Source organism: Cydia pomonella, chromosome 1 (genome assembly GCF_033807575.1).
Source record: "Cydia pomonella isolate Wapato2018A chromosome 1, ilCydPomo1, whole genome shotgun sequence".
In the NCBI taxonomy this organism is placed as follows: Eukaryota; Metazoa; Arthropoda; class Insecta; order Lepidoptera; family Tortricidae; genus Cydia; species Cydia pomonella.
Genome location: NC_084703.1, coordinates 183331 through 209180, shown reverse-complemented (window position 1 = coordinate 209180; position 25850 = coordinate 183331). Strand labels below are relative to the sequence as shown.

General features: G+C 38.8%; 1 protein-coding gene across 1 annotated transcript in view; it reads left to right on the top strand.

Moving 5' to 3' along the window:
• The window catches only part of LOC133526201 (uncharacterized), a 47983-nt gene that overhangs the window by 765 nt on the left and 21368 nt on the right, over positions 1-25850 (top strand). Inside the window, exons 2-6 of the mRNA XM_061862717.1 lie at positions 843-975; positions 3442-3636; positions 8896-8952; positions 9564-9664; positions 13186-13340. Coding sequence (XP_061718701.1) covers positions 843-975; positions 3442-3636; positions 8896-8952; positions 9564-9664; positions 13186-13340 — 641 coding nt within the window. The remainder of the gene's footprint in view (positions 1-842; positions 976-3441; positions 3637-8895; positions 8953-9563; positions 9665-13185; positions 13341-25850) is intronic.

The window sequence follows — 25850 nt, the reverse complement described above, 5'->3', positions numbered from 1 at the left end:
GGGGTATCTTTGGATAGGTCTTCAAAAATGATATTTAGGTTTCTAATATCATTTTTTTCTAAACTGAATAGTTTGCGCGAGAGACACTTCCAAAGTAAAAAAAAAGTGTGTCCCCCCCCTTTAACTTCTAAAATAACAGAATGAAAAATCTGAAAAAAATATATGATATACATTACCATGCAAACTTCCACCGAAAATTGGTTTCGACAAGGTCTAGTTAGTAGTTTTTTTAATACGTCATAAATGGTACGGAACCCTTCATGGGCGAGTCCAACTCGCACTTGGCCGCTTTTTTTAATCAATGAATTAATTGAACTGAATAAGTAATATAACTAAATTATGGACAATTGCGCTACCTTTCCACCAGAGTTGTACGAGAATGCGTGGCGAGTGATGTGTTTGTTAAGAACCAATAGAAAATTACAGATTACAGTTCTGTTGCGCTAAGGGAAGTAATCCTATTGGTTAACAAACACATCTCTCGCATCTGGTGGAAACGCCACCTTACACGATCGACCGTCCTACAGTAAGCTCAATGAGGCTTATGTTGTGGGATATATTACATAATATCTCTCTGCTTTACCTTAAGATTGACTGGTAACTGGTAAAAAATGCCTTTTGGCATCAAGTCCGTCTTTTGTACGATAAGGTTTCTTTTTGTGCAATAAAGTTTAAATAAATAAAATATAGCTGAATACAAAGTAAACATCCATAATTCCCAAATAAATGCCATTACTGGGATTTATCTTAAATACAAGGAAATCGTATTAATCTTACCATCAGGTGATCCGTCTGCTCGTTTGCCTCCTCTACCATAAAAAAATATATATATCGTTTTGCAGACGTGAGCGTCGGACCGTTGCCGGCGCGGAGGCGAAGCAGGCCCCCCACCTCTCAAAAATATAGTATTTTTCCAATTTTTGGACGAGTCACACCTTCGCCGGAGATTGTTGAATTTGTGGATTATGTATTTGGGTAAGTTATAACAAGATATTCATTTATAACTATGTTATGCAAGTATTGACATTAAGAGATTAGTAGCAGAAACCAGACCAGAGGGCTCGTCGCCAACATTTTAGCATCTACAACATGTAAATCTAAGGTTGTCCACTGGATCGCAGCGAGGCAGCGGAGCGGTAAGCGAGATAACGCCACCAAAACGAGTTTTAGAGCAAAATGGCTGTGACAGACATACAGCCAGACTCGAGTGATCCTATAAGGGTTCCGTTTTTAGGGTCCCGTAGCCAAATGGCAAAAAACGGAACCCTTATAGATTCGTCATGTCCGTCTGTCTGTCCGATTATGTCACAGCCACTTTTGGCCCAAACTATAAGAGCTATACTGTTAAAACTTGGTAAGTAGATGTATTCTATGAACCTTATTAAGATTTTTACACAAAAATAGAAAAAAAAAACAATAAATTTTGGGGGTTCCCCATACTTAGAGCTGAAACTCAAAAAATCTTTTTTCATCAAACCCATACGTGTGGGGTATCTATGGATAGGTGAGGAGGTAAAAATGATAATGAGGTTTCTAATCATTTTTTTCTAAACTGAATAGTTTGCGCGAGAGACACTTCCAAAGTGGTAAAATGTGTCCCCCCCCCGTAACTTCTAAAATAAGAGAATGATAAACTAAAAATATGTGATGTACATTACCATGCAAACTTCCACCGAAAATTGGTTTGAACGAGATCTAATAAATAGTTTTTTTTAATACTTCATAAAACTCATAAATGGTACGGAACCCTTCATGGGCGAGTCCGACTCGCACTTGGCCGCTTTTTTTTACTTCTGAGGAGTGAAACCCTTAAAACAAACAAGATTTTTTTACAGATGAACTTATTTAGGAATTCTATAAGCAATTTCGCCATTGCTCACAAATAATAAATAAAACCTTTCCTAGCGGACGTGGGGATAACGTACACAATATAAAAAAATCGGTTAAAATTATTTACAAGTGCAATATAAATAAATTAAATCAACTATTAACGTTAATGCACACCTATCAACTTTATGCAAGCATATGTACCTACCTCCAACTTCAATTTTCATGTTCATCCTCACACCCTAGAACCTAAATGGTCACGCACTGTGCGGTTTAAGAGGAACTTCCTCCCGCGCACGCTCCGGTTGTGGAATGAGCTACCTGCCGAGGTTTTCCCGAGGGTCTACAGTATGAGGTTCTTCAAAAAAGGATTGTACAGATTTTTAAAGGGTCGACAACGCGCATGTAACACCTCTGGAGTTGCACGCGTCCATAGGCTACGGTGACTGCTTACCATCAGGCGGGCCGTATGCTTGCTTGCCACCGTCGTGGTATAAAAAAGGGGTTGAAGTTTGAATGGAGAATGAGTAAAAAAAGCAGATGGTATGAAATATGTTTCCAGATGCGTAATTCAGGCTTTAAAAAGTAAATCACCCTATCCCTTTAAATTAGAGGATGAAAGATTGTCATAAGCAACTTTTCAAAAGAAGTAAAATCCCATCAAAAACATTTTCATGTAAAATGTTGCCAAGACTAAAACATAAGGCTCACATTGTCAGAAAGAAAAGTTATCAGATCTCTTGTAGAGCCAATGGCATGGTAGTCAAAATAAGCGGCTTGGCCGTTTCGTTACTACAAGAAGTATTGTATATTGAAAAATAATGAATAATGAATAATTTTTTCACCTTACAACCATCAGACGGTAGTTGTTGAGAGCTTGTCGTATGATGTCTTGCTGGCCAGCACTTTTTAAACTTTCCCTAAAACTTCGGCGTCGGTACACACGCGTACCTGCCAAAGGAGCAAAGTTCATCCACACTTTTTAGATACATGGCACACCAAGAATAAAGCGGGCATCTCGCTCGTTTCTTCCTAGAACGTGCGGAATGTGGAATGTCTTGCCTCCTGAGGTATTTCCTTTGCGCTACGACATGGGATTCTTCAAGAAGCGGGTATTTAGGGTTCTCAAGGGTCCGCAACGCTTAAGTGGCTCCTATGGTGTTGCTTATGTCCATGGGCGACGATGATCGCTTCCTATCAGGCGGCTCGTCTGCTCGTTTGCTGACTATGCTAACATAAAAAAAAATATCACAACATTATCGCCTTCGCACCAAGGGTATGTTACATATTTCGGACGCCGCACCAGACAAGAGTTCACTACAGTGTCAAAATGACCTTCGCAGTGAACCTGTTTGGTTAAAATTATCTCTAAGTGAGTCTCTATGGCATTTTATATATTTCACGAATGGCCCACTTCTGCAGAACAAATTGTATTTATCTCTTCATTACAAAATGGAACAACCTCATTATTAAATGAAACATAATTTGGTTCAGTGTTTCCCAAGGAGCGGATATACATTTTTATCATTTAAGTAATTAGCGTTTGTCGACAAACGATTGTCATCCTGGCTAGCCCTAAAAACCCCATCTTATTACTGCTTTACACTCTTACAGGAAACGACGGTCTAATGCGTGGTATGCTAGTACAGATGACAAAGAACAATATAATAATGACAAGGCTGCTCGGACTGATAGCAATAATACGGCGACCGATGTGGATAGCGGCGAAGACCTGCGGCCCTCCGGGTTGAATATCCAGGCTAACCTTGGATTTGAACAATACTGGCATGGCGGAGACTGGGTTTATAGGTAAGATCGGGACTGGGTATACAGGTAGGACCGGTACTGGGTCTACATCTACAGTAGTACCGCCCGAGCTAGCGGTGTCGCTGGGCAGCGGCGAGTCGCTGCGGCCGCGAAGCTCGAACCTCCATGCCAACCTGGGCTTCGAGCATTACCGGCCCGGCGGTGAGTGGGTCTACACTCTACAGATAGGACCGCCACTGGGTCTACAGATGAGAGTCAGGATGGCGGGTGTACCTAAACAAAAAGCACACTATATTTTTGTACCTAATTTGTAATATTTAGTAACTCCTTTAAAAAAATGTTCCCCCCGGCACTTAAAGTTATTACCAAAAAACAGTACACTCGCCATTCTGACTGTCAGTATGGCGGGAGTACGTACGCAATGATCAGAAATCAGAAATTATTTACTTATTTGCATCGATACAGTATGGGGATTTTACAATACAGTGTTAGAGTTCATGTATCTAGCTTGCATGCAAGCGTGCAAATTTATAATCAGTAAAATTATAAAAAATAAATTTAAATAAATACTAAATGTCAAATCGAAATAATTGAATTAGTTAACATAATAGGCGTATCACAAGTAATGCAATTATATAACGAAATATTTGGATACTGTTGGTATTCGAAATAGGTCTTTACGCTGTAAAAACAACGCTCTAAGAGCCAGTTTGTAAGACTGCGCTTTAAGGCGTTTCCCTCTAGCAACTTTAGTTCCTCCGGGAGATGTTTTTTTTTATACTACGTGGGTGGCAAACAACTCAAACAAGCATACGGCCTGCCTGATGGTAGGCAGTCTCCGCTAGCCTATGTACGCCGGCAACTCCAGATTTGACGACCGGTTTGGCCTAGTGGGTAGTGACCCTGCCTACGAAGCTGATGGTCCCGGGTTCAAATCCTGGTAAGGGCATTTATTCGTGTGATGAACATGGATATTTGTTCCCAAGTCATGGGTGTTTTCTATGTATTTATATAATATTATATATATCGTTGTCTAAGTACCCTCAACACAAGCCTTATTGAGCTTACTGTGGAACTTAGTCAATTTATGTAATAATGTCCTATAATATTTATTTATTGCCGACCCTATCCCCCCCCCCCTATATTTATTATTGTTACCATTCAGTCAAAAAAGGCTAAACGGGGGCTGTTAGTAAGTATCAGTTACATTACATGACCTTTGCAGCACTTTGTACGTTTTAGTAAGAAGAGAAGATTTTTCACAATAACCCAAAAGCTATTTTCGCTATAGTTTTCATTCAAAGTATTTATATGACGAAACGTGCCGAGAAAAGATATGCATTGCCTTTTGCCATTTGTCTCGTCTTGGCGGGGGCACGGCCGTGCCCCCAGATTAAGCTTTTGTTTCAGGATTTTTTCATATTTTTTTGGGCCCATGGTTCAAAAGTTAGAGGGGGGGGGACTTATTTTTTTCTTTCGGAGCGATTATTTCTTATAAAAAAAAGGTTTTCAGAGACCGTTATTCGTTTTGAAAGACCTTATGCAACCATACGCCACACTACAGGGTCAAAGCCAACAAAAATCAAAGAAAACAGTCATTTTGTATGGGAGGTATCCTAATTTTTTCAAATACTTTTTTATTTTACCCGTTCTGTCGCAATGCATGTTTTATGTATCCATGCCAAATTACAGCTATCTAGCACTAAAGATCACGGAGCAAACCCACGGACAGACGGACATGGTGAAACTACTTATATAAGAGTTTCTAGTTGACTACGAAACCCAAAAAATACACTGCATAACATGTTAACAACGAATCGAGAACGAGTGGAAAAAAATGAAGACATCATAAAAATGTTGTGATGGTACTGAATCCTCGGGGTGCGTGTCCGACTCGCACTTAATCATTTTTTTTTCAAACCAGGGGGCCCCGCGATCTATTGTGCTAAGGGCCCCGCGCCTTCTTAATCCGCCCCTGACAAAACTCGACACGTGTTCCGCCTCTCTACGAGGCATCCTCAGATGTTGACGGTTATACAGTATATTATTATGTATATTCAGTCGCCGCACTTCGGACAGTCATCCTGGGTGTGTAGCCAGCATGCCAATCGTTTACGCTACAATAACGAAACGCTGTCTCTCATGCGCAACCAATTGGCATCTTGGCTAGGCTCCCTAGGTGCGTGCCATGCCAATCGTTTAATCATAATCATAATCATTTATTGTATAATTTTATAAATTACATGTCAATTATTTACGCAAAAATATATGAATTAAAAATTAATAATATAACAATCATTAATATAATTATATACTCTGGGTATAACTTATAATTTAAGCTTTAAAAATTCGTCGATCGTCGTCGACGAAGCCAAGTTTTTAATTTTCTTCTAAAACAATCTAGAGAAGGAGCCGAGGTGATTGACACTGGCAACTTATTATATACGGTCGGGCACATCACGTGAGTTATCTTCTCAGATCTTGCGAGGCGTCGTTTTACTGGCAACAACCTGTTCGGGTGTCGAAGCACGCGGTCTGAATCAGAGCGTTTTTTAAAATGGCATATATTTTTATAGGCATATGTGGCGATCTGTAATATTATTACCGACGGCAAGGTTAGTATACCAAGGTCCTTGAAGTAGGGCCTTGCGGAGGTACCTTGGGACAACTGCATCACCGCGCGCACGGCTCTTTTTTGGAGTCGGAACGCGCGTTGCCAGTCCGCGGCTCGCCCCCACAGCTCTGTGCCGTACTGCAAAAGCGAGTGGATAGTCGCAAAATAGCACGTCCGCACTACATGCCTTGGCACGACTCGAGCGAGGCGCCGCAGTGCGAAGCATGCACCGCCTAGCTTCCCACATAGCTTATCTATATGGGGAGCCCAGGACAGCTTTCGGTCGACCTCAAAACCCAAGAATGTAATGGATTCTACCTGCTCCAAAAATACGCCGCCAACTTGAACCTTTAGTGATCTCGGTGTGCGGCCACCGACTTGAAAATGGATAAAATGAGTCTTGGTTAAATTGAGCGCTAGGCCGTTTAGACTAAACCACCGAGATAACTGGTTTGCGGCTTCGTTGAGACAGGTCTCCAAGTCATCCACATTTTGCGCCGTTATAACACCTGCAACATCGTCTGCATACATTAAAATGTCGGCTGTTGTCATTGCTTGAGGCAGATCATTCAGTAACAGGGAAAACAGAATATTAGAAACCGACGATCCTTGGGCTACTCCCATGTATGTAGCTAGCGGATCGGACTTAGCTAATCCCCCATCCCCAAACACAACTTGGGATCGGCTACGCAAAGCGTCAGTGAGGAGGCTATGAGCTTTACCACCTATTCCGTAATGTAGCAACTTGGCATCGATGATGCTGTGGTCGGCCACATCGAATGCCTTAGAGAGGTCGCAGCATAGCATCGCAACTTGCTGCTTCCTCTCCAGGGCATCCATAATCTTACGTATGGCTTCACGCGCTAGGTCGGTAGTGCAGCGGCCGGACCTGTAAGCATATTGGCGGTCGGACAATGTATTTGTCTCATTTAAGAATGCTGTCAGTCGCTGACACAACCCATTTTCCAGCACCTTAGCAACGCACGGAATGATAGACACTGGTCGGTACCCATCTTCACATTCTCTTTTTCCTTTACCTTTGAAAAGGGGAGAGACCTTACTTATTTTTAAGGATTTTGGGTATGATCCTTCTCTAAGGCATAAATTATACAGGTGAGTGAGTACCGGAGATAAAGTATAGGCGGCAGCATTTAGCAAATCCATGGATACACCATAAATATGTTTACGCTACGACAACAAAAAAAAAACCGATTGTACTTCAAAAGTGTTGACTGTTGTCATTCGATATAACAACATTTGGTATATTTTTAAAGGGTATCATCATTCATGTTTCTATTTTTCAGGTATTATATTTTTCATTTCATTTTATTTCAGCATACATAAGCATTACAGTAGTGTACCAAAGCGCTTACATACTACACATTAAAAAAAACATTCAATACACAATTTAACACACAAAATTAATTCAATAGCAGTTACATAATAATTTCTTATAATAAATAAAAATATAAAATATAGTTGTAATTTATATAATTAGCAATCAATTTAAAATAATTAATATATATATAAATTACGGATTACATAATTGTTTGTAAGTGACCTCTGTGAACTCAGTAAGAGAACAGCTAAACAAATCTATTTCAGTCGAGATCTTATTTAAAATATTGATTGCGATGACCAACGGTGCCGTAAGTAAGTTGGTGCGCCCCACCGCGCGCAGCAACTTACTCGCTAGAGCACGGATTGTGCACGACCCTCCGCCATACTTGAAATATATAACTGCCCGATTCGAAGAATGCGATACGATAACGATAAGTTCTGGTTTAGATAAGTTCTAGTATAATTGACAGAAGCAGCTCGATTCGGGCAACCAATGTCACTTTGACATTATAAATATCGTAGATAGATCTTTTTGGGATCACAGCAGAAACGAAATAAACGTCAATTTTGACATGTGTTTTAGTTATCGATCTTTTAAAAATTGGGCCGTAAGTTGCTAACAACAAGTTCCGCCCCACTTTTAATTTTGTATAGCCTACCATGCCGAGAACAAACAAAGAGAGTCGGGTACATGAGTGGGTAAAAAGGAATTATGTGGGCATTTGGAATTATATCCTTAATACATCATATAAAACATAGTTATTCACACTGTGCTTTAGATGAATTTAGCGTTATACCATTTGATTATTATTAGAAATAAGCATTATACTCAAAGAACGTTATAATAAATGTTTTTCGATATAATGAAGATTATAAGATATAAAGACTTTACATAATGTGAATATATCATTTGTTGTTATGTCAAACAATAATTATATGAAATGAGCGTTTTTGCAACTAATATTATATAATAAAAATTATAGCGATCGATACGCACACGTAAAAAACGTATACAATTCTAATTATTTTTTCAAAGTTTCTCAATATTACCCATTGGGGGTAATATTACTAGTAGCATTGCCAGGAATATTTCCACTTTGAGTAAGTTACTGGTTTAGGACTCTCTCCTCAAATCTAACTGCATGTTACTCATCGCGTCTTCGGTTGGTCGTCCTAGCCCGTTCGTGGTTCGTGGTACGATAGGACGATTTTTCGATCGGCTTCATTGACAGGACCAAAATCTGTAAAGACCAATCATCGTTATTTAAAAATTAAAGAGTAATTTGTAATAAACGAATTGAATTGATTGGTATAAATTATAATGAATAATTGTTTGTTTTCGTCAGGAAGGCGGAGCTAGACCATTGCAACACCTCCGACTCCTGCGGACACATGAACGACAAGTAAGTAGCTAGCAAGTTAGGGGGGGTGCCACGTCGCTTCCTATACAAGTGGCTATGCTGTAGTTCTGTAGTGGTACAGTTCTTACGCGGCTTATTATTACTAAACATTGTCTTCGGTCTTCGAACCTGATTAGCTCTAGAGTATTGGCGCTGAGAGGAGTCTTATGCCTAGCAGTAGGTCGTATCTGCGCACTCTCACTCATGAACGAATTGGCGATCCTTCGTCCGAAATAGATGCTTTTTACGTTTCAACAGACAACGTTGCCTTACCGTCTATTTATTAGCCTACGACGCACATCAGGGGCGTATGTTTGACGCCAATGTCCGTCTGTGGCCTCGTAGCTCTTCAACGGATGAACCTATTAAATTTACGTAAAAGCGAGTTTCCTTGCGGTGCTTCATAGCTGTTTCCCAAATTATAAGGCATTTTTGGCATAAAATGTTATTTTGTCATATAGCGTAGGGTTTTTTAATTTAGCTGTAATTGCAATAGTGGCTAAGTCGCTATATTTAATCAATATGTCACTCGGGCTAACTGCAAAATCAATTTGGCATGAGCCCAACCACTAGCAACCAGGCTAAGCAGGGTAGTGATTGTTTGAATGTCGCAGGTACGGCAGAGTATGTGCTGGGAATCATGACCTCACAGCGCATCACACGTTCGACACCGTTTGCGACATGTATGATGCTAACTGCAGGGATGGCACTGTCAGTGAGTACCGCAGTACCTTCTACCGCGACCGCACCGTGCACCACACCTGCGACGTGTACGACGCTAACTGCAGGGACGCCAGTGTCCGTGAGTATCGCAGTATCTACAACTTCCGTGTAGCATGTGGACATTTCAACTTTACCAACAGTCAATGGATGGATACTAACAAAATAACTAATAATTTATGTAAATTCGTCCTTTTTGTATTGGATTGGTCAGTTTATTTGTGACTGTAACAAGAGCAAGTAATCAAAATGTAGATGTGTACTCCTCAAACAATAAAATGTTTGTTCAAAAACTTTGAAAAATTATGAAGCCTTTAAACTTAAGATTGTTACCCACTGTTACAACCTCCCTAACATTCACGATAAAATTAATAAGGAAGTACCAGCCGCGGGACCCGAGGTCACAGTCTAAGAATTGTTCGCACTCCCACTACTACTAAAGCTGCATATCATTCTTTATCTAACCGTGTCGTGGCGGCTTGGAACCGTTTACCGGATAGTGTTGTCTGCTCCCTCGGTCAATATGTTCAAATGCAGAATGGACAAGTGATTTTTAAACAATAAGTTAGACTGATTTTACTTAGTGATGGGATACATCGAAAATATCCAAGCAATTCCACGTTGGAGAGGCTAAGGTTCTCTATGACGCATACGTGCGCAGTAAGTTGGAGTATAGTGCGGTTGTCTGGGATCCATATGAGGTCAAGTATTCCCTAATGCACGCTGGTTGTATAAAAATAGCCTATGGATATTATGTTTCGGGGATGGATGGGCTAGACACGCTCGCATTGAGGCGGAAGTTGTTGCTCCTGGTGCACTATCTCTCAATCATTCACCACCAAGTCGATAGCCCAGAGGTGTTAGAGAAGATAGGGTGCTTGGTTCATAGGAGGCGATTCATTCTGAAAGAGGCAAGCATCTGCGTTAGTCGATATTTGTGTTATTAGTTTGAAGAAAAAATATATAAAGATTATCAGAAATCTACCTGAAGCGTTTACATTCCCCACCTCAGATAGACCGTATCCTTTTACAGTACTGCGGGATGTGGACGGGGCGGTTGCTCCGCGCCGCCGGCCGTGTGTGTTGCTGCGGCCGTCCGCTCGAACGTGTTTCGCGAGGCGCGCACCTACCACGCGTGCTTTATCATTTCTCTATTTGATGCTCAGTTGGCACGTTGACGATGACATGTTCGCCGCTCGTTAAGCACACATGTGCAAACCTGCTAGACAATTTTTAAATTTTCATAAATTTTATGACTGACATTGTATAGGGTAATCTGTTTTGGCATTTAATTTATTTTATTAATATTATTTTACCTTATCCCTGATTTTATTTTCTTGTTTTCTTAGAGTGTAAGTAAAATGACAATTTGAATTAGTTCTGACATTTTTAAGCGCATGATTTTTATATTTTTGTATGTTAATTTTTATTTTTATATTTACTATTCTTGATAATTTATGTTTTCCTAGCATGTAAGTGAATTGGTCTGAAACTATAATTTTGCATTGTGTTCATTAAATAAAAATAAAATAAAAATGTCGTGAATGTTAGGGAGGTTGTAACAGTGGGTAACAATCTTAAGATTAAAGGCTTCATAATTTTTCAAAGTTTTTGAACAAACATTTTATCGTTTGAGGAGTACAAATCTATATTATGATTATTTGCTCGTGTTACAGGAGACACCTGGTATAAATTAACTAACCAATCCAGTACAGAAAGGACACATTCATGTTATTTTGTCCATTCTATTGGTAAAGTTGAAATGTCCTCATGCTATAGGGAGCGTGCATAAACTGTAGGAGGCAGCACAGGAGCCGTCAGATTTTTGGCGCGAAGCGTAAATGTGATGTTTATTGTTCCGATGTAGCCCACAAGATGGCAGCACTTACTATGCACAAGAAAACACGTACATGTTTATGGTTCCGATTCAGGCCACAAGATGGTAGATCCTCCAACGCGCACGGTCCCTATAAGGAAGTTGTAGGTACTGCGGTACTCACTGATAGACTTATTTTTTATTTATTAAACAATTTCTCGCAAAATAACATTAGTATAATAGGTAACAATTCTAAAAATGTAATACTTACTTTATGGTATTATTTAGACACGCACTACATGCCTCAATTCAATACCTTATATTAATATTTGACTTAATCTGACACTATGACTTATTAATTTGTAAGAAAGGAATAGTACATAAATTAATTCATTGAGGCTTGTAAAGTTGTATGCATAAGGGGGTATATATTTCAATAGTACATTGTGCAACCTGGGGGGTAAGTGAAATTATGGATACGAGGGTTTGTATTGTGGTTGTGTTGCGGTTGTCGGGATTATTCCCGACAGCCGCAGGCTGGAGGGAATTAAAGAACCGAGTTTGCAATATTCTTACCCCCGAAGTTACACACAATGTTTTTCATCACACTTGTGAAGAAAAAAACTAAATTTTTAACGAAATAATTCTTAAATACGGTGACATCAAACATTCGTCCGCCATTTTGTAATTTCTTGACAGGTTAGCATCGAGGGCACAGACCTATCCGGCATTCAGCCACGATTGAAAATTATGTAAAAATATTTTAAACGGCTGTTAAATCAATCAAATTATTTCATCTTAAACATAAACAAAAATATTAAATTATAAACGTCAGTATTTTAAAAGTATAACTCATTTATGCTACTTGGTTTGTATGAATAAGTGACATAATAAAAAAAAGATATAACTCCCTAGGGAGTTATAGCTTTTTTTCACAATCCATAGCTCCCGGCGGGAACAAAATAGGCCTTTGTCCTTCAGTACATCTGCATGAAATAAGAACATTTTCGAGCAAGTGTGATGAAAATAACAAAACATCTGCAAGACATGATACACAAATACGAGCATAGAGCTACCCGCGCGCCTCTGGGCTGCATCTTATTGTATGAACGTCGTGGCGGTGCGCGGTGCGCGGTGCGGCGAGTCAAAACGTACGATTGTCACGAGAGGGGAAGGCGGGCCAGCTCGACGACAGCGTTATGGCTCCTCTACATGATGGCCCAGCGTAGGCCAGTCCTAGGGACGCATTTATGCGTTAGAGGGAGCAAGTGATATTGCTATCTCATTTCACCGCATAGCTGCGTCCCTTGGACTGGCCTACGCTGGGCCATCGTGTAGAGGAGCCCTTAGATCCGCCCAGACGCTCTCAAGGGTATTAGGCCTACCTGGAGTCTTGAGAGGGAAGTAGACCACGTGATTTTTAATACAAAAAACGATTTTCCGCTTCTAAATATATACTATTCACCATGATTTTTAGGTTTTCCTCGTTTTGAAAAATTTCAAAATTATAAAATAATTATTTTTGTGGTGGAAGGTGGAAAACGTTTTCTCCCGAAATGGAATTTTATACCGTTATTTTGCTAGCATCACAAAGCTATTCTTCCCTCTTAATTGATGTAAAATGTTCGCGATAGGCCCTCTACTTTATAAGCAAGTTCTCATAATACATTCCTGTTGCTTCAAGTTGCGTGTTGTTACAGCGGTGTTCACGTCAATGCCGGAGTTAAAGAACAGCAGTATAAAGTGGTACCCCGTGACCACGTCGGGGTACATGCGCATGAAAGTAGTTACCTCGATGCCAGTCTGGTTCGTGCTCGCGCGTACCAGGAATCTTCATTCCAAATTCAAGAGGCTGGTAGGTAGTGCTTCGTGGAGTGGAATCAGTTTGTTTCGCAAATCATTACCAAAATCTACGACAAAGAACTGTCAAGGAATCATAATACCAACATAACCGATTTAAATAGTGTAGTACGCTACACGCTTGCGATTCTTATCGATATCGATAAAATAGGGGGGGTTGAAACAAAGGCTCCTGTCTACAAATTTTGTACTCGAAATCAGGTTAGCATCGAGTCCACATTTAAGTTGTATGTTATATAGTGGATAGTTCTTTGAGTGGACTAATATCTGCTGGTCGGGCTTAATGCGGACCCGAATTATTTTAAGTCGTGTTTTTTTTATTAAAAGCTTTATTTTCAAAATGATCTGCACATACATGTTTCAATAAATGTAACTTTTCTATGGGAAGAAGTATCAGGGGCCTATATCTCGTACGTTACAAGTCTTGTAAGCTTCGACAGGAGAGAAATATCAATTAGTGAAACCTGAGCACCAGAATCCAAAAGAGCATTTACCGGGGAGCCAGCGACTATAACATCAATAAAAAGTCTATTATCCGGGGAATTATTAATATATACAGGCGACACCGATGGACCTCTCAGTGCGCCACCAATTAGTTTTTTGACGGACCAGGATTACAATTAGGACAATCGCGGGTAATTGCTCCAACACGCTTACACTTGAAGCACACTGCCCCTGAAACGAAAGGACAATTACGGTAATTATGACCGGTTGCATCACACTTCATACACACTAAAGTACTGGGTTGTTCTACCACTTGAGCACTAATCGGTGCAATAGCCAAACGTGCTGGACGTGGACCTTGGAAGGCTTCAAAATTTTTCGCGACTTCTAACAAACCATCAATATCCCTAACCACGTTAGTTGCAAGACAAGGATGATATCTAGGATTCATTCCATATTTTATAATGTTAAATAAGTTGGCTTCGGAGACCGGTGTACGAAGCTTTGCGTTTAAATCGCGTGCCTGAATAACAAAATCAACCACCGACTGGTTGGCCTTCTGTGATAAAGCGCGGAGTTGACTCTCGACCTTGAAATCATAGTCGGCTACGTCGAAAGTTTTAACGAATGCAGACTTCAATTCAGCATAAGTAAGACCCGGATGTCTGATCGCCCTGTAGTATTTCAAAGCACTACCTGACAACAATTCATGGAAACGCCTGACAACATATGTAGGATTGACGTTACGCGCCATGCCTTCTTCTTCAACTCGAAAGAAAAAATCGCGAACACAGGTGTCGCCGGAAAAACTCAAATTCCATTTCGTAAGTGAATAATCTTTAAAAGGAAAAGGCGGGACATTTTCTTGCTCATGCACTGCCTGGCATCGTGGTTCAGAGTCAAAAAACTGTTCCTCATCATTGGTCATTGGATCTAAAATCCTCGGCTGGTGCGCGTTTAAAGACGAGTATGTAAGAGGCGTCTCAGCAATTGACCATTCATCACTCAAATGTGACATGGTGGAAAATTACAATAAATCGACCTTAAAACTAAAATCCAAAGTTCGAATTCGAAAACAAATTCAGTTTCAGAAAAAAATTCAAAATTCACACCTCAACGTTCAAAGGATCAAGAACGATAATAAAATAATAAAATCTACGTCTGACTTACCTGTAAGTTCCCTAACGTCTACGGGCTCTAACCACAGGATTCTAACTACTAAATAAAGTTCTCGGGATATGTTATGGGAAAGTGAGTAAAAGGCATATGAGGTTAAGAGAATTTTTTTTTTTTTAAATGGTAAATATCGCAGAATAAATTTTAATAACGTAAACAATTATATATCAAGGCTCGAATACGAAGAAATCCAGAGCGCGTAGTACAAAAAAACTGGGTCGTATTTGTAGGGAGATAGCGGGCTGAAAATAAAAAACGAAGGTTAAAAGAATCGCGACCGGTCTACGGTCACCGTCTCACAAATACAAAAAAAGAAAATAAAAAAATTATATTTAATTTCAATAAGAAAAAAAATTAAAATCCAGGATTCTTTACCTTAATTCGGGCGCCAATTTGCAGTAAAACAAGAACTTTTGCAGATTACGTATAATTTTTAAAACATTTTTTCAAAAAAAATCAAAGTTTGTTTTCACCCTGTATAAAAAATTAAAATTTACAAAATTTATAAAATCACTTTAAAATAGTAGAACTAAAAGTCTGCCTTCCGCATAAGGGGAAAGGTGGGGTAAAACTGCAAGGAAAATAAAAAAATACGGCTGAAAATTTAGAGAAAAAATGAATTAATGTGATGAATAATTATGGACTATGAGGGTTGATACGATGGCGCATGATACCTAAATTTTTAACCGGTTAATTAAACAGCCCAACAAAAGAGGCTTTTAGAATTTTTAGGAAAATTTAGTATGGCGGATCACAGAACTTTAGCAAATGGATAAATTAAAAATATAACACAAAAATACACAAGAAATAATTAGAACTAGATAATACTGTTAAAATTTAAAAACAAAAAAATATTTCAGTGGAAACAGGGTAAAGGGGATGAATGTGGCACACGCCAAGGTACCGGCAGCTGGATTCAGGTTTACTCGTGTAGAATGGATGGCGCACAAGTTGGCGACTTTAAACAAGCCGACGAGGTAAGCCTTACTCGCTTTCTGGCGAGCACGTATGGCAGCAGACCGGGCGATAACGATGAGATTTCTTCACTTCACCACTGCTTAGCGCCGACCTGCGCACGGCTTTGGAGACCTGTCGCTTCCTGGCTAGCGCGTATGGCAACAGACCGGGCGATAACGATGAGGTTTCTTCACTTCACCACTGCTTAGCGCCGACCTGCGCACGGCTTTGGATACCAACTGTTTATGAGAGGCCTCTCCTCTTCGAACGCCGATTTATGCGCGCCTTTGGTAGTCAACTGTTACCAGGAGCTACTCCACCCGTGGATTTATGCGCACTTAAAAAGACTTCGTGTTAACTATTAAACTGGCTATAAATTGCAAAACTGGTTTAAAACGACCCGGGAACACAAACGACTTCTCCACTCCAAATTCACCAAACCATCTCTCGAAAAACCACTTCAATCTTCTCTTTTTCGAATATTCCATAAAAATTTAAATTCAAAATAAGCGCAAATAAGCACTTAATTTATTAGAAACGGCCAGGAATTATACGAAAAAAGGTCGGCGCTTTCTTTTTCTTTTTTTTTGCTAAAAGCGCCATCTAACCATCAACGCCTGAATTATGAAACCGCATAGAGAGACAACAGAAAGAGAACTGAGCCAGCTGACAACTAGAAGAAGAAGTTTGAAAATAAACCGACAGATGTTGATTATGTAGCAATTTTGCTACAGCATGTAATTATTTTCTTTTGTGTGTCAAATTCCATACTGTCGAATTAGGATAGCCTGTAACGATGGTTGTGTGTATGTAATAAAAAAAAATCTTTTAATGAAACAAAAACGAAAAATGTCTTATTTTATTGGTAATAATACAGGGTATGTACTCGTACAAGTTTATATGGAGTATATATTTGAAAATATATTTTTCAATTTTTTTTTCTAAACTAAGAAGCGACTTACATAATACATCTACGCCTACGTTCCAAATTTAGTTATAAAATATATCGTATAGTTTTTGAGTAAAATGGCTGTGACTTACGCACAGACCGACAGCCATAAGGACATGATGAAACTATAAGGGTTCCAGTTTTGCCATTTTGGCTCCGGAACCCTAAAAATACTATTTAATAGCGCTACGAATTGATTATGATAACGTTTTTCTGCTAAACCGGCGAATTTCGATTATAAAAACATTTTTAGTGCAAAATTCGTCTTTTTTTCGTTTTTATAAATTCTCGGTCTCGGCCGAGAATTCCATTGAATCTCGGTCTCGGCCGAGAAAAAAAAGCGTTTTCGGTCGGACCTTATACATAAGTTCCGAAAACTCATTGGTACGAGCCGGGGTTTGAACCCACGACCTCCGGATTGCAAGTCGCACGCTCTTACTGCTAGGCCACCAGCGCTTCGACTAAACGAGCACAGAATATAATTAATAAAATACGTTCGTATTAATCCTCGCCGGGCACGACAGACGTCGCTGCCCAAAGGCAAGCGAGCTTACGCCGGCGACGGAAGCTAGATCTCCTCTGATCGGCTGGCGCGCAGGCCCGCGCGGAGAGAGTCAGCGTGCGACGCGCAGAGTCGCATCATAAGGGTTCCTTTTGTACCTTTTTGGTATGGAACTCTAAAAAGGAATAATAAACAATAGCAATTGGAAAGAAAAAAATAACAGATCACATTTAAATTATATGTAAAAAAAAGAAATGATGGCGATAAAAACTAAAACGTGAACGCGACCAGATTTGACATGAATGTCGTGCAGCTGGCTCCATCTCCTACGGCACAGCGTGGATTAAGACTAGTTGTGTAGTTGGAGAGTATGGAAGGTAGAGGCAAGGAACAGAATCTCCTTGGGCAGAAAAGTGTCCAGCTGTCAACTATAAATAATAGTTCCAAATCTCTCCAGAGTAGCTAAGAACCTAGGCGTTATTGACGGAGTGAAGTGCGCATAGTTTCGGTTTTAACAAATTATTGTTAAATTTGGTTGTATTTGTATAAGTTTTGGTTGTGTGTGTGTGTGTAATAGTTGTAGCATTAACAGTAATAAGTAAGTAGGTAAGGTTAGGTTAATTGGAACATCCCTCCACATTACATCATCAGCGTAATTCACGAGTATTGATTTTTGGTTCTGATTTTTAGTTTAAGATGTTTCGTACTTCGTCTTGAATTTTTGTCATCGTAACACCTATCTAAGAACATGCACCAATCAAACTCGAACCCATCACTGAAAACCGCATCAAAATCGGACTAGTAGTTTTTGAGAAACATGGCAACATTGGTTTGCACAAACATCCTCTCACCCCAAACGCATATACCGTCTCCGTTCCGTCGTAGGTAAAAATGAGCGATATGAAGAAACGTGAACGTTCCTCCAGCTTTGAGAAATCGGAAGTGCATTTATTCACCGAATTTATAATAATAAATAAATAAATAATGTATATATATTTATATTTATATATATATATATATATTAAATAAATTTATATATTTTTTTAAGCTACATAATATTAATAAAAGCAGATCAAGAATATAGTTTGCTTTAGATATTTACTTTTTAAGACATTAGTACTATTTATTGTTGTTAATATTTTTCTATTAACTTTCAAAATTTTATTCTAGTATCTTATATATATTTTATATACGGCGTCAAAAATATCCATTAGGTAGCCAGTTCAAGGTTGTAACATAACCTAATAAAAAACCGGCCAAGAGCATGTCGGGCCACGCTCAGTGTAGGGTTCCGTAGTTACTCTTCCGTCACAATAAGCTAAACTGGAGCTTAAAGTATAGTAAATTGTTAACCAAGGGATGAAACGGTACCTTTCACCTGAGTTAAACAAATAGGCAAATTTGCATAATCAGTACCAAATTAAAATAAGTCTTATTACTATGAAGGGAAAACTTTTTGCGATAACTCAAAAACAGCTAAACTGATCATGTCCGCTATAGTTTTCATTTAATGTCTTTCTTAAGCTCTACTTCCACGATTTTTTTCATATTTTTTGGACCTATGGTTCAAAAGTTAGAGGGGGGGACACATTTTTTTTTTCTTTCGGAGCGATTATCTCCGAATATATTCACTTTATCAAAAAATGTTTCTTCAAAACTCCTATTCGTTTTGAAAGACCTTTCCAACGATACCCCACACTCTAGGGTTAAAGCGAAAAAAAAATGTCACCCCCACTTTACGTGTAGGGGAGGTACCCTAAAAAAATATTTTTTTTAGATTTTATTGTACCACTTTGTCGGCTTTATTGATTTATATATCCATGCCAAATTTCAGCTTTCTAGCACTAACGACCACGGAGCAAAGCCTCGGACAGACAGACAGACAGACAGACAGACAGACAGACAGACAGACAGACAGACAGACAGACAGACAGACAGACAGACAGACAGACGGACATGGCGAAACTATAAGGGTTCCGTTTTATGCCATTTGGCTACGGAACCCTAAAAACGTCCAACTTAACAGAGCGATAGGCACTAACTGGCTCTTGAACGGACAGATAACTTTATTCCTCCGTTAACGGATTTATTCCTCAGTTAACTGCTGACTGTTGGAAAACTGAAGTTGCCGCTATCTGTAGAATAAAACCTATCTGACTGTTTAACTGGGGATTGAAACATTGGCCCTAATTTAGCTGAGCAACCAAATACCTGTCGCTGAACAACCTGACTTTAACCTACATTATTAGGGCCCATAATCGGCGTAATCCGTAATTGCTGAGGTCGCCGTCATCGAAATCGATGAGAAGGACTATAAATTTGATCATGTCACAGTTTTCAATTGTTTGGTTGAGTTAAATGCAATGTCCGTATTACAACAACGCTAAATGCAACATTAAATGACATTTTATAAAATTTAAAATAATATTTTTTTTTTTTTATTGATTATGTAATATTTTCATCTACTCTCAACTGGCTTAAGGTGCCATTTCATTATTCAATTCATCATCATAACACGTGTAGACACATTCAACACCAAATATTAATTTTGATTACTTAATTGTATTTATTTTATTAAAATATGTAAGTAATACAAGTAACTAAACTAAAACTACTATAAAAAACTAAAAATCTAAATCTAAAATGGGCCCCCGTAGCATGGTACCGAGGATGCTGGCAGCATTTCCTCGCTGGATCGCTATGCTCAAGCGTTGGGCGAGAAAACTGCCAGCTCTCTTATCCCCGGTCCCATTCACCAGCCGTTTCGCCAATTGCTGGTATAGGCCCTGTGCTGCCGGGCCCGACGGATCAAGAGTCTCGACTCCAAATGCAAGTTGTAGTTGGTGTCGAGACTCCCGTATTTGCGCTTTTTGAGAGCCTCTGCCGCTTCCGCCGCCACCCCGGCTTTGTGTGTAGTACTGTGGAGGTGGAAAGGTGCCAGCGTGTCAACACAAGTTGCGTCCCCCACGAGCACACGTCCCATCCTCCACGGAATCAAAGACATCCCGTCTGGTCTCTGGCCATCGTCTCTGGCAATACCGGCAGGCTCCAGTAGAGCCGGAACGTTGACAGTGGCATGTGACCGACGGATTATGTCGTTAAGTGCAGCGTGGCGCGAAAGGCGACCCGCGCTATGTTGGCAAGCAAGTCCGTGGCGTCCCAGCTGGTCCACCTCAAAGCCACAGGAGCATTTGTGCGATGCGCAGATTGGGGCCCCTAAGCGTAGCCCCATTGCCAATCGGAGTTTTTCGGACTCTAGGTGGGTACCGATATTGGGCGACGGGTAGGCATTCAGCCAGTGGCCTGCCTCTCTGCAGCCGACAGCCAACAGCTGGCTCAGTTCAGCTCCTGCGCTGCTATTTAGGAGGGAGGTATATGTTAATTTGTTTGTACAACATCGTCCCACCCCCTTTGTGAACATGGGTTGTGTGGGATGTTTTGCCCCGGGCAGGCAGACAGCCAGGCATTTCTAGCGTCATCTAAGCCTGAGATCTCGTAGTTTGTGGGCGGAGCCCTTATGATTTTTTTTTCTCTTTATTTTGGCACAAACAGTCATTACAGAAGAGTTACATTTGTCTTATAATACATATAATATTGACAATACAGTGCCGAAAACGTTATAGATTATAGTTATTAGTTTTGTTGCAATGGACCTGAACTAACTTAACTATAAGAAGAAGATGAAATTGAAAGAAGGGAAACGTTCAAGCGCTGACCACTGTCCCAGTAAATGGCATCATTAAACATAAGTCATTAACAGTATAAGTGACAGTGACATGCCAAGCACTAGGACGTTCACCCTCGTAATTTTTCCTACGAGGCCAGCAGAGCTGTGGACAAACGATAGAAATGCGGGCAGCGAAACACTCGAAATTTTGCGCACTCCGAGCCCGCCGTATCGGATGGGCAGGGATGCTTGGAGCCAAGATTGTTCGGTGAGCTTTAAATTTAATATAATTTTCAAGTGGGTTTCAACTAAGGAGTCGATAGGCGTCAGTACATTTGGATGTTTCCAGAAGGGGCTGCACCGAAGCATGTATGTTAATTTTGGCACGAAAAGACAGAATTTAAGGATAAAAAAGCGGCCGAGTGCGAGTCGGACGCGCCCATGAAGGGTTCCGTACCATTTATGACGTATTAAAAAAACTTCTTACTACATCTCGTTCAAACCAATTTTCGGTGGAAGTTTGCATGGTAATGTATATCATTTTTTTTTAGATTTTTCATTCTGTTATTTTAGAAGTTACAGGGGGGGGGACACATTTTTCCACTTTGGAAGTATCTCTCGCGCAAACTATTCAGTTTAGAAAAAAATTATATTAGAAACCTAAATATCATTTTTGAAGACCTATCCATAGATACCCCACACGTATGGGTTTGATGAAAAAACATTATTAAAAAAAAAAACCGGGCAAGTGCGAGTCGGACCACGCATAATGGAAGGTTCCGTACCTTCATACAATACAAAAAAGCCGTACAAGCATGTTACTGGCCGTTTCGTCGTTTTAATAAGATCAGTTTTTTTATAACTCTTAAATGGCTTAACCAACCTTATTCAAAATATTTTCCTGAAAAATTATTTGCTTATCAAGCTTTATTATTTAGAAATGTTTTAATGGTTTGGCTCTCCCGGTTCATAAGTTAGAGGGGATCACACTATTTTTTTTTAAGCGAATATTTCCAAAAGTAAAAAACCATTGTAATGATGAGTCACATGAATTTTTATAAACTTTATGTTACATTTATATTTAAAAAAATAAATAATTTAGTTATAAAATATATCGTATAGTTTTTGAGTAAAATGACTGTGACATACGCACAGACCGACAGACATAAGGACATGACGAAACTACAAGGGTTCCATTTTTGCCATTTTGGCTACGGAACCCTAAAAATACTATTTAATAGCGCTACGAATTGATTATGATAACTTTTTTCTGATAAATCGTCGAATTTCGATTATAAATACATTTTTAGTGCAAAATTCGTCTTTTTTTTTCTATGTTATAAATTCTCGGTCTCGGTCTCGGTCTCGGCCGAGAATACCATTAAATCTCGGTCTCGGTCTCATCATCATACCAAGGTCATACCAATATAAATTAAACCTCTGTTATCAAAACCAACAACAGCGACATCACTGTAAGAACAATGTATATAATAGCGAGGATTCATTCAGAGCTTCTGCTATTCTATTTATATTATTTCCCTTCCTTACTTAAATATAGCGTGTATTTTTGATACGAACACATAATTAAAGGGCAGTTAGTTTAGGCTGTAACTAACACACTTCCATAGGTTTTATAAAAATGGACGACTTTAATTTTTTCATACAAAATAATTCAGCAAGCAATGTATCACTACTTTGTTTTAACTCAAAACGTCTCATTAATGAAGTGACGTCACAATTGTCACAAGTGATCATGATGTACGAAATATATTGACGCGCGAAAAAGATTTAAAAATTAATTATGCTCTGGTAGTGAAGACTAAACTAAAAAAAAATCTTTCATAATTGTTTTATAGCACTAAAACCTACGTCTAGTTTAAGTTTGAGGTTATATCAAAAATACACACTGTATAAGTACTTAAGTTATAATTTTCTCATTGTATGTTATTGAAAAACAGTTATATATCCTTTAATTACAAATCTAAACTCAATCTCAGTAAAAAATATGCAGAATATTAAAATAGTTCCTATTAATAGTAAATATCTAATCTATCTACTGAAAAAAAAAAAACAAAACAAAAAATACCATCACAACACGTTCTTACTGGCGCAGTTCTGAATACATTTTAATAAATTTTAGCAAGATCATGCAATATTTACAACAAGAAATATTCACACATTGATTTGTTCCAGCATAAGTGTAATAAATTTGTTTCTGTCATCAAACAAACAAAATAAAATACAAAACAAAAAAATGGTAATTCCGTTATCTACTTCTCGCTCGTAGCTCGTAATAAAATTGTAAGCTTGTCTTGTATTGTTACTGTAATTGTACCTATTATTTGAAATTTCAAAGTCTAAATAAAAATTGTGCTTGTTATTTTCAAAATTCAAAGTATGCTTGTTATAATTGTTAATCGTGCTAGTGTATTATCTTATTTACTGAATGTTACTGTTAAATGCAACTTTAAATTAAAAATACCCAATTATTGTACTTTTTTTCGGAGCCAAGGATTTTTGTATTAGCTATAAGTGGAAACTGTTTTGGCTTATGTTCTAACTTTATCCTTAATATGGTATTTGGGATTTTGGGTTTTGCTCTGATCAAGATGAAAACCGATATCTGAGGATCCAAGAGGCCTTTTATTATGAATTTGAGATCAAAATTTAAAAAAAAATGCCTCGGTTTGAATTTTAGAATTTTTCATCTGATCAAGGTGAAAATCGATATCTGAGGATCCGAGCGGCCCTTCATTATGATTCTGAAGTCATATTTGGCAAAAACGCCCTCCATCTTGAATGAAACGCCCGACATCTTGAATATCTCCATTTTTGCTCTTATTTATTTAATCTTTATTGCACAATACATGAAGGTACAAATGGCGGACTTAATGCCTTAAGGCATTCTCTACCAGTCAACCAATGGGTTAAACCAGAAAGATTAAGCAGGTGCAGTGTCTTTTAAAGTAAATGAATTTGTAACCGAGACTATATGATGACTACGAGTATATCTTATCATGATCATCATTCATCAATTCATCATATAAAAGCAAACACGGATAAGATGTCGGACGTTTTTGCCAAAATTGACCTCAGAATCATAATGAATCGGATCCTTAGATATCGATTTTCATCTCGATCAGAGCCAACATGCAGAAATTCGTATTGAACACGTCGTCATAGGAACAGTTTGTATGGGAAAATATAATTATTGTTTTTACTATTATTTTCCTCGCATTCTTTCCATATTTTTTCACCGTCCAAAGTTCAAACCGTCCCTGGACCTAGAAATATTCCAATACCAAAATTAGCCAAATCGGTCCAGCCGTCCGCGAACTTAACGAAAAGTTATAAATAGCAGCGAGATACCGGGACTTAGTAAGAAAGTGCATATAATAAACGTCCACCTACAACGGCGATTCGAATTTACTATCACAAATTTAAATTATTAAAACAACAACCTGAACAAATTAAAAATGAAAGTTTCTTAATATCGATGGTTATTTAAAATGCATAACATCATCCCCATTAAATTAAATTCAATTCAATTCAATTTATTTTTATTTCGGACCATGTCCATAGTGTTAGTATACATTCCCTTAATCCTATGTTAGTTAACTACTATACTAGCTCATAATAAATTATACACCAAGCCTCTGGATCCCATATGTACTCCCTCCCAGTGTTTCCAGAAGGCGCAAGCAGGCGATTCTAACACTAGGCGCAAGAGGCTGTTGGAACTGTCCCGCACGCGACGCATCAGGGAGGCAGTCCTTTTGCGTATTATTGCACCAAAGCAATCAGTGCGCGCCTCCGCGAACATACCTGACGCGCTACAAAAGCGAGTCAGTCCCAACAACATCCTGAACCCATTGTTATACTGGACGCGCAGGGCATTGAGGGCCCTTTTAGTATAATTTGTCCACAGACTGCACGTGTAAAAGGTCTGGCAAAACGCTTTAAATAGCGTTATTTTGACATTCCTATTACATCGTGCAAACCTGCGAGACAACATATTACAACGTACCGCCAATGCCCTGCGCTCCCTCTCTATATCTACGTCGTCCTGGAGATTATCGGTCACCCAGTGTCCGAGATACTTAAAGCGCGTTACCCTTTTAAGAGCGATACCACACAAGCTGACAGGTGGTAGTACGTCAAAGGCCTTGTTACCTGCTTTAAAAACTAACAGCTCGCTCTTACTGGTATTGTACCTCAGACCATGAGCGACCGCATAATCTTCACACACCTTTAGGAGTTTCACTAGCGCACTGATTGATGGACACAGCAGCACCATATCATCTGCGTAGCTAATGTTATTCACCGTGGTGCCACCTACCGAACATCCGATATTCGTGCTGCTGAGTCCAACAATCGGGTAAGTAATGAAACGTATACGTACTTATGGTATATTCCATAGAACATATAAAATCTAATAGTATAATATTTAAAAGTATAACATTCACTAAGAATAACGATTATAACGAATAACAACGAAAAATATAATTTCATAATTAATAACACCCTTTAAGTATACTATCATTTATGATAAAATTCATGTAATAAGTCATAAGTCATAAGTAATTTATTAGTTAAACCAATTTACACGTTATAATTATTATAGAGCTTATTTACATACGTCGCAAAATATACAATTCCAAATCAAAATCAAAAACATTAATATTAATAATATAAAAAAAAAAAACGCATTACTTAACATCCTATTCGCGGAAATTTAAGTATTCATTATAGTCGTAGAACGGATGCTCAACAAGCCAGCGTTTGAGGCGACATTTAAAAATTGCCAAGT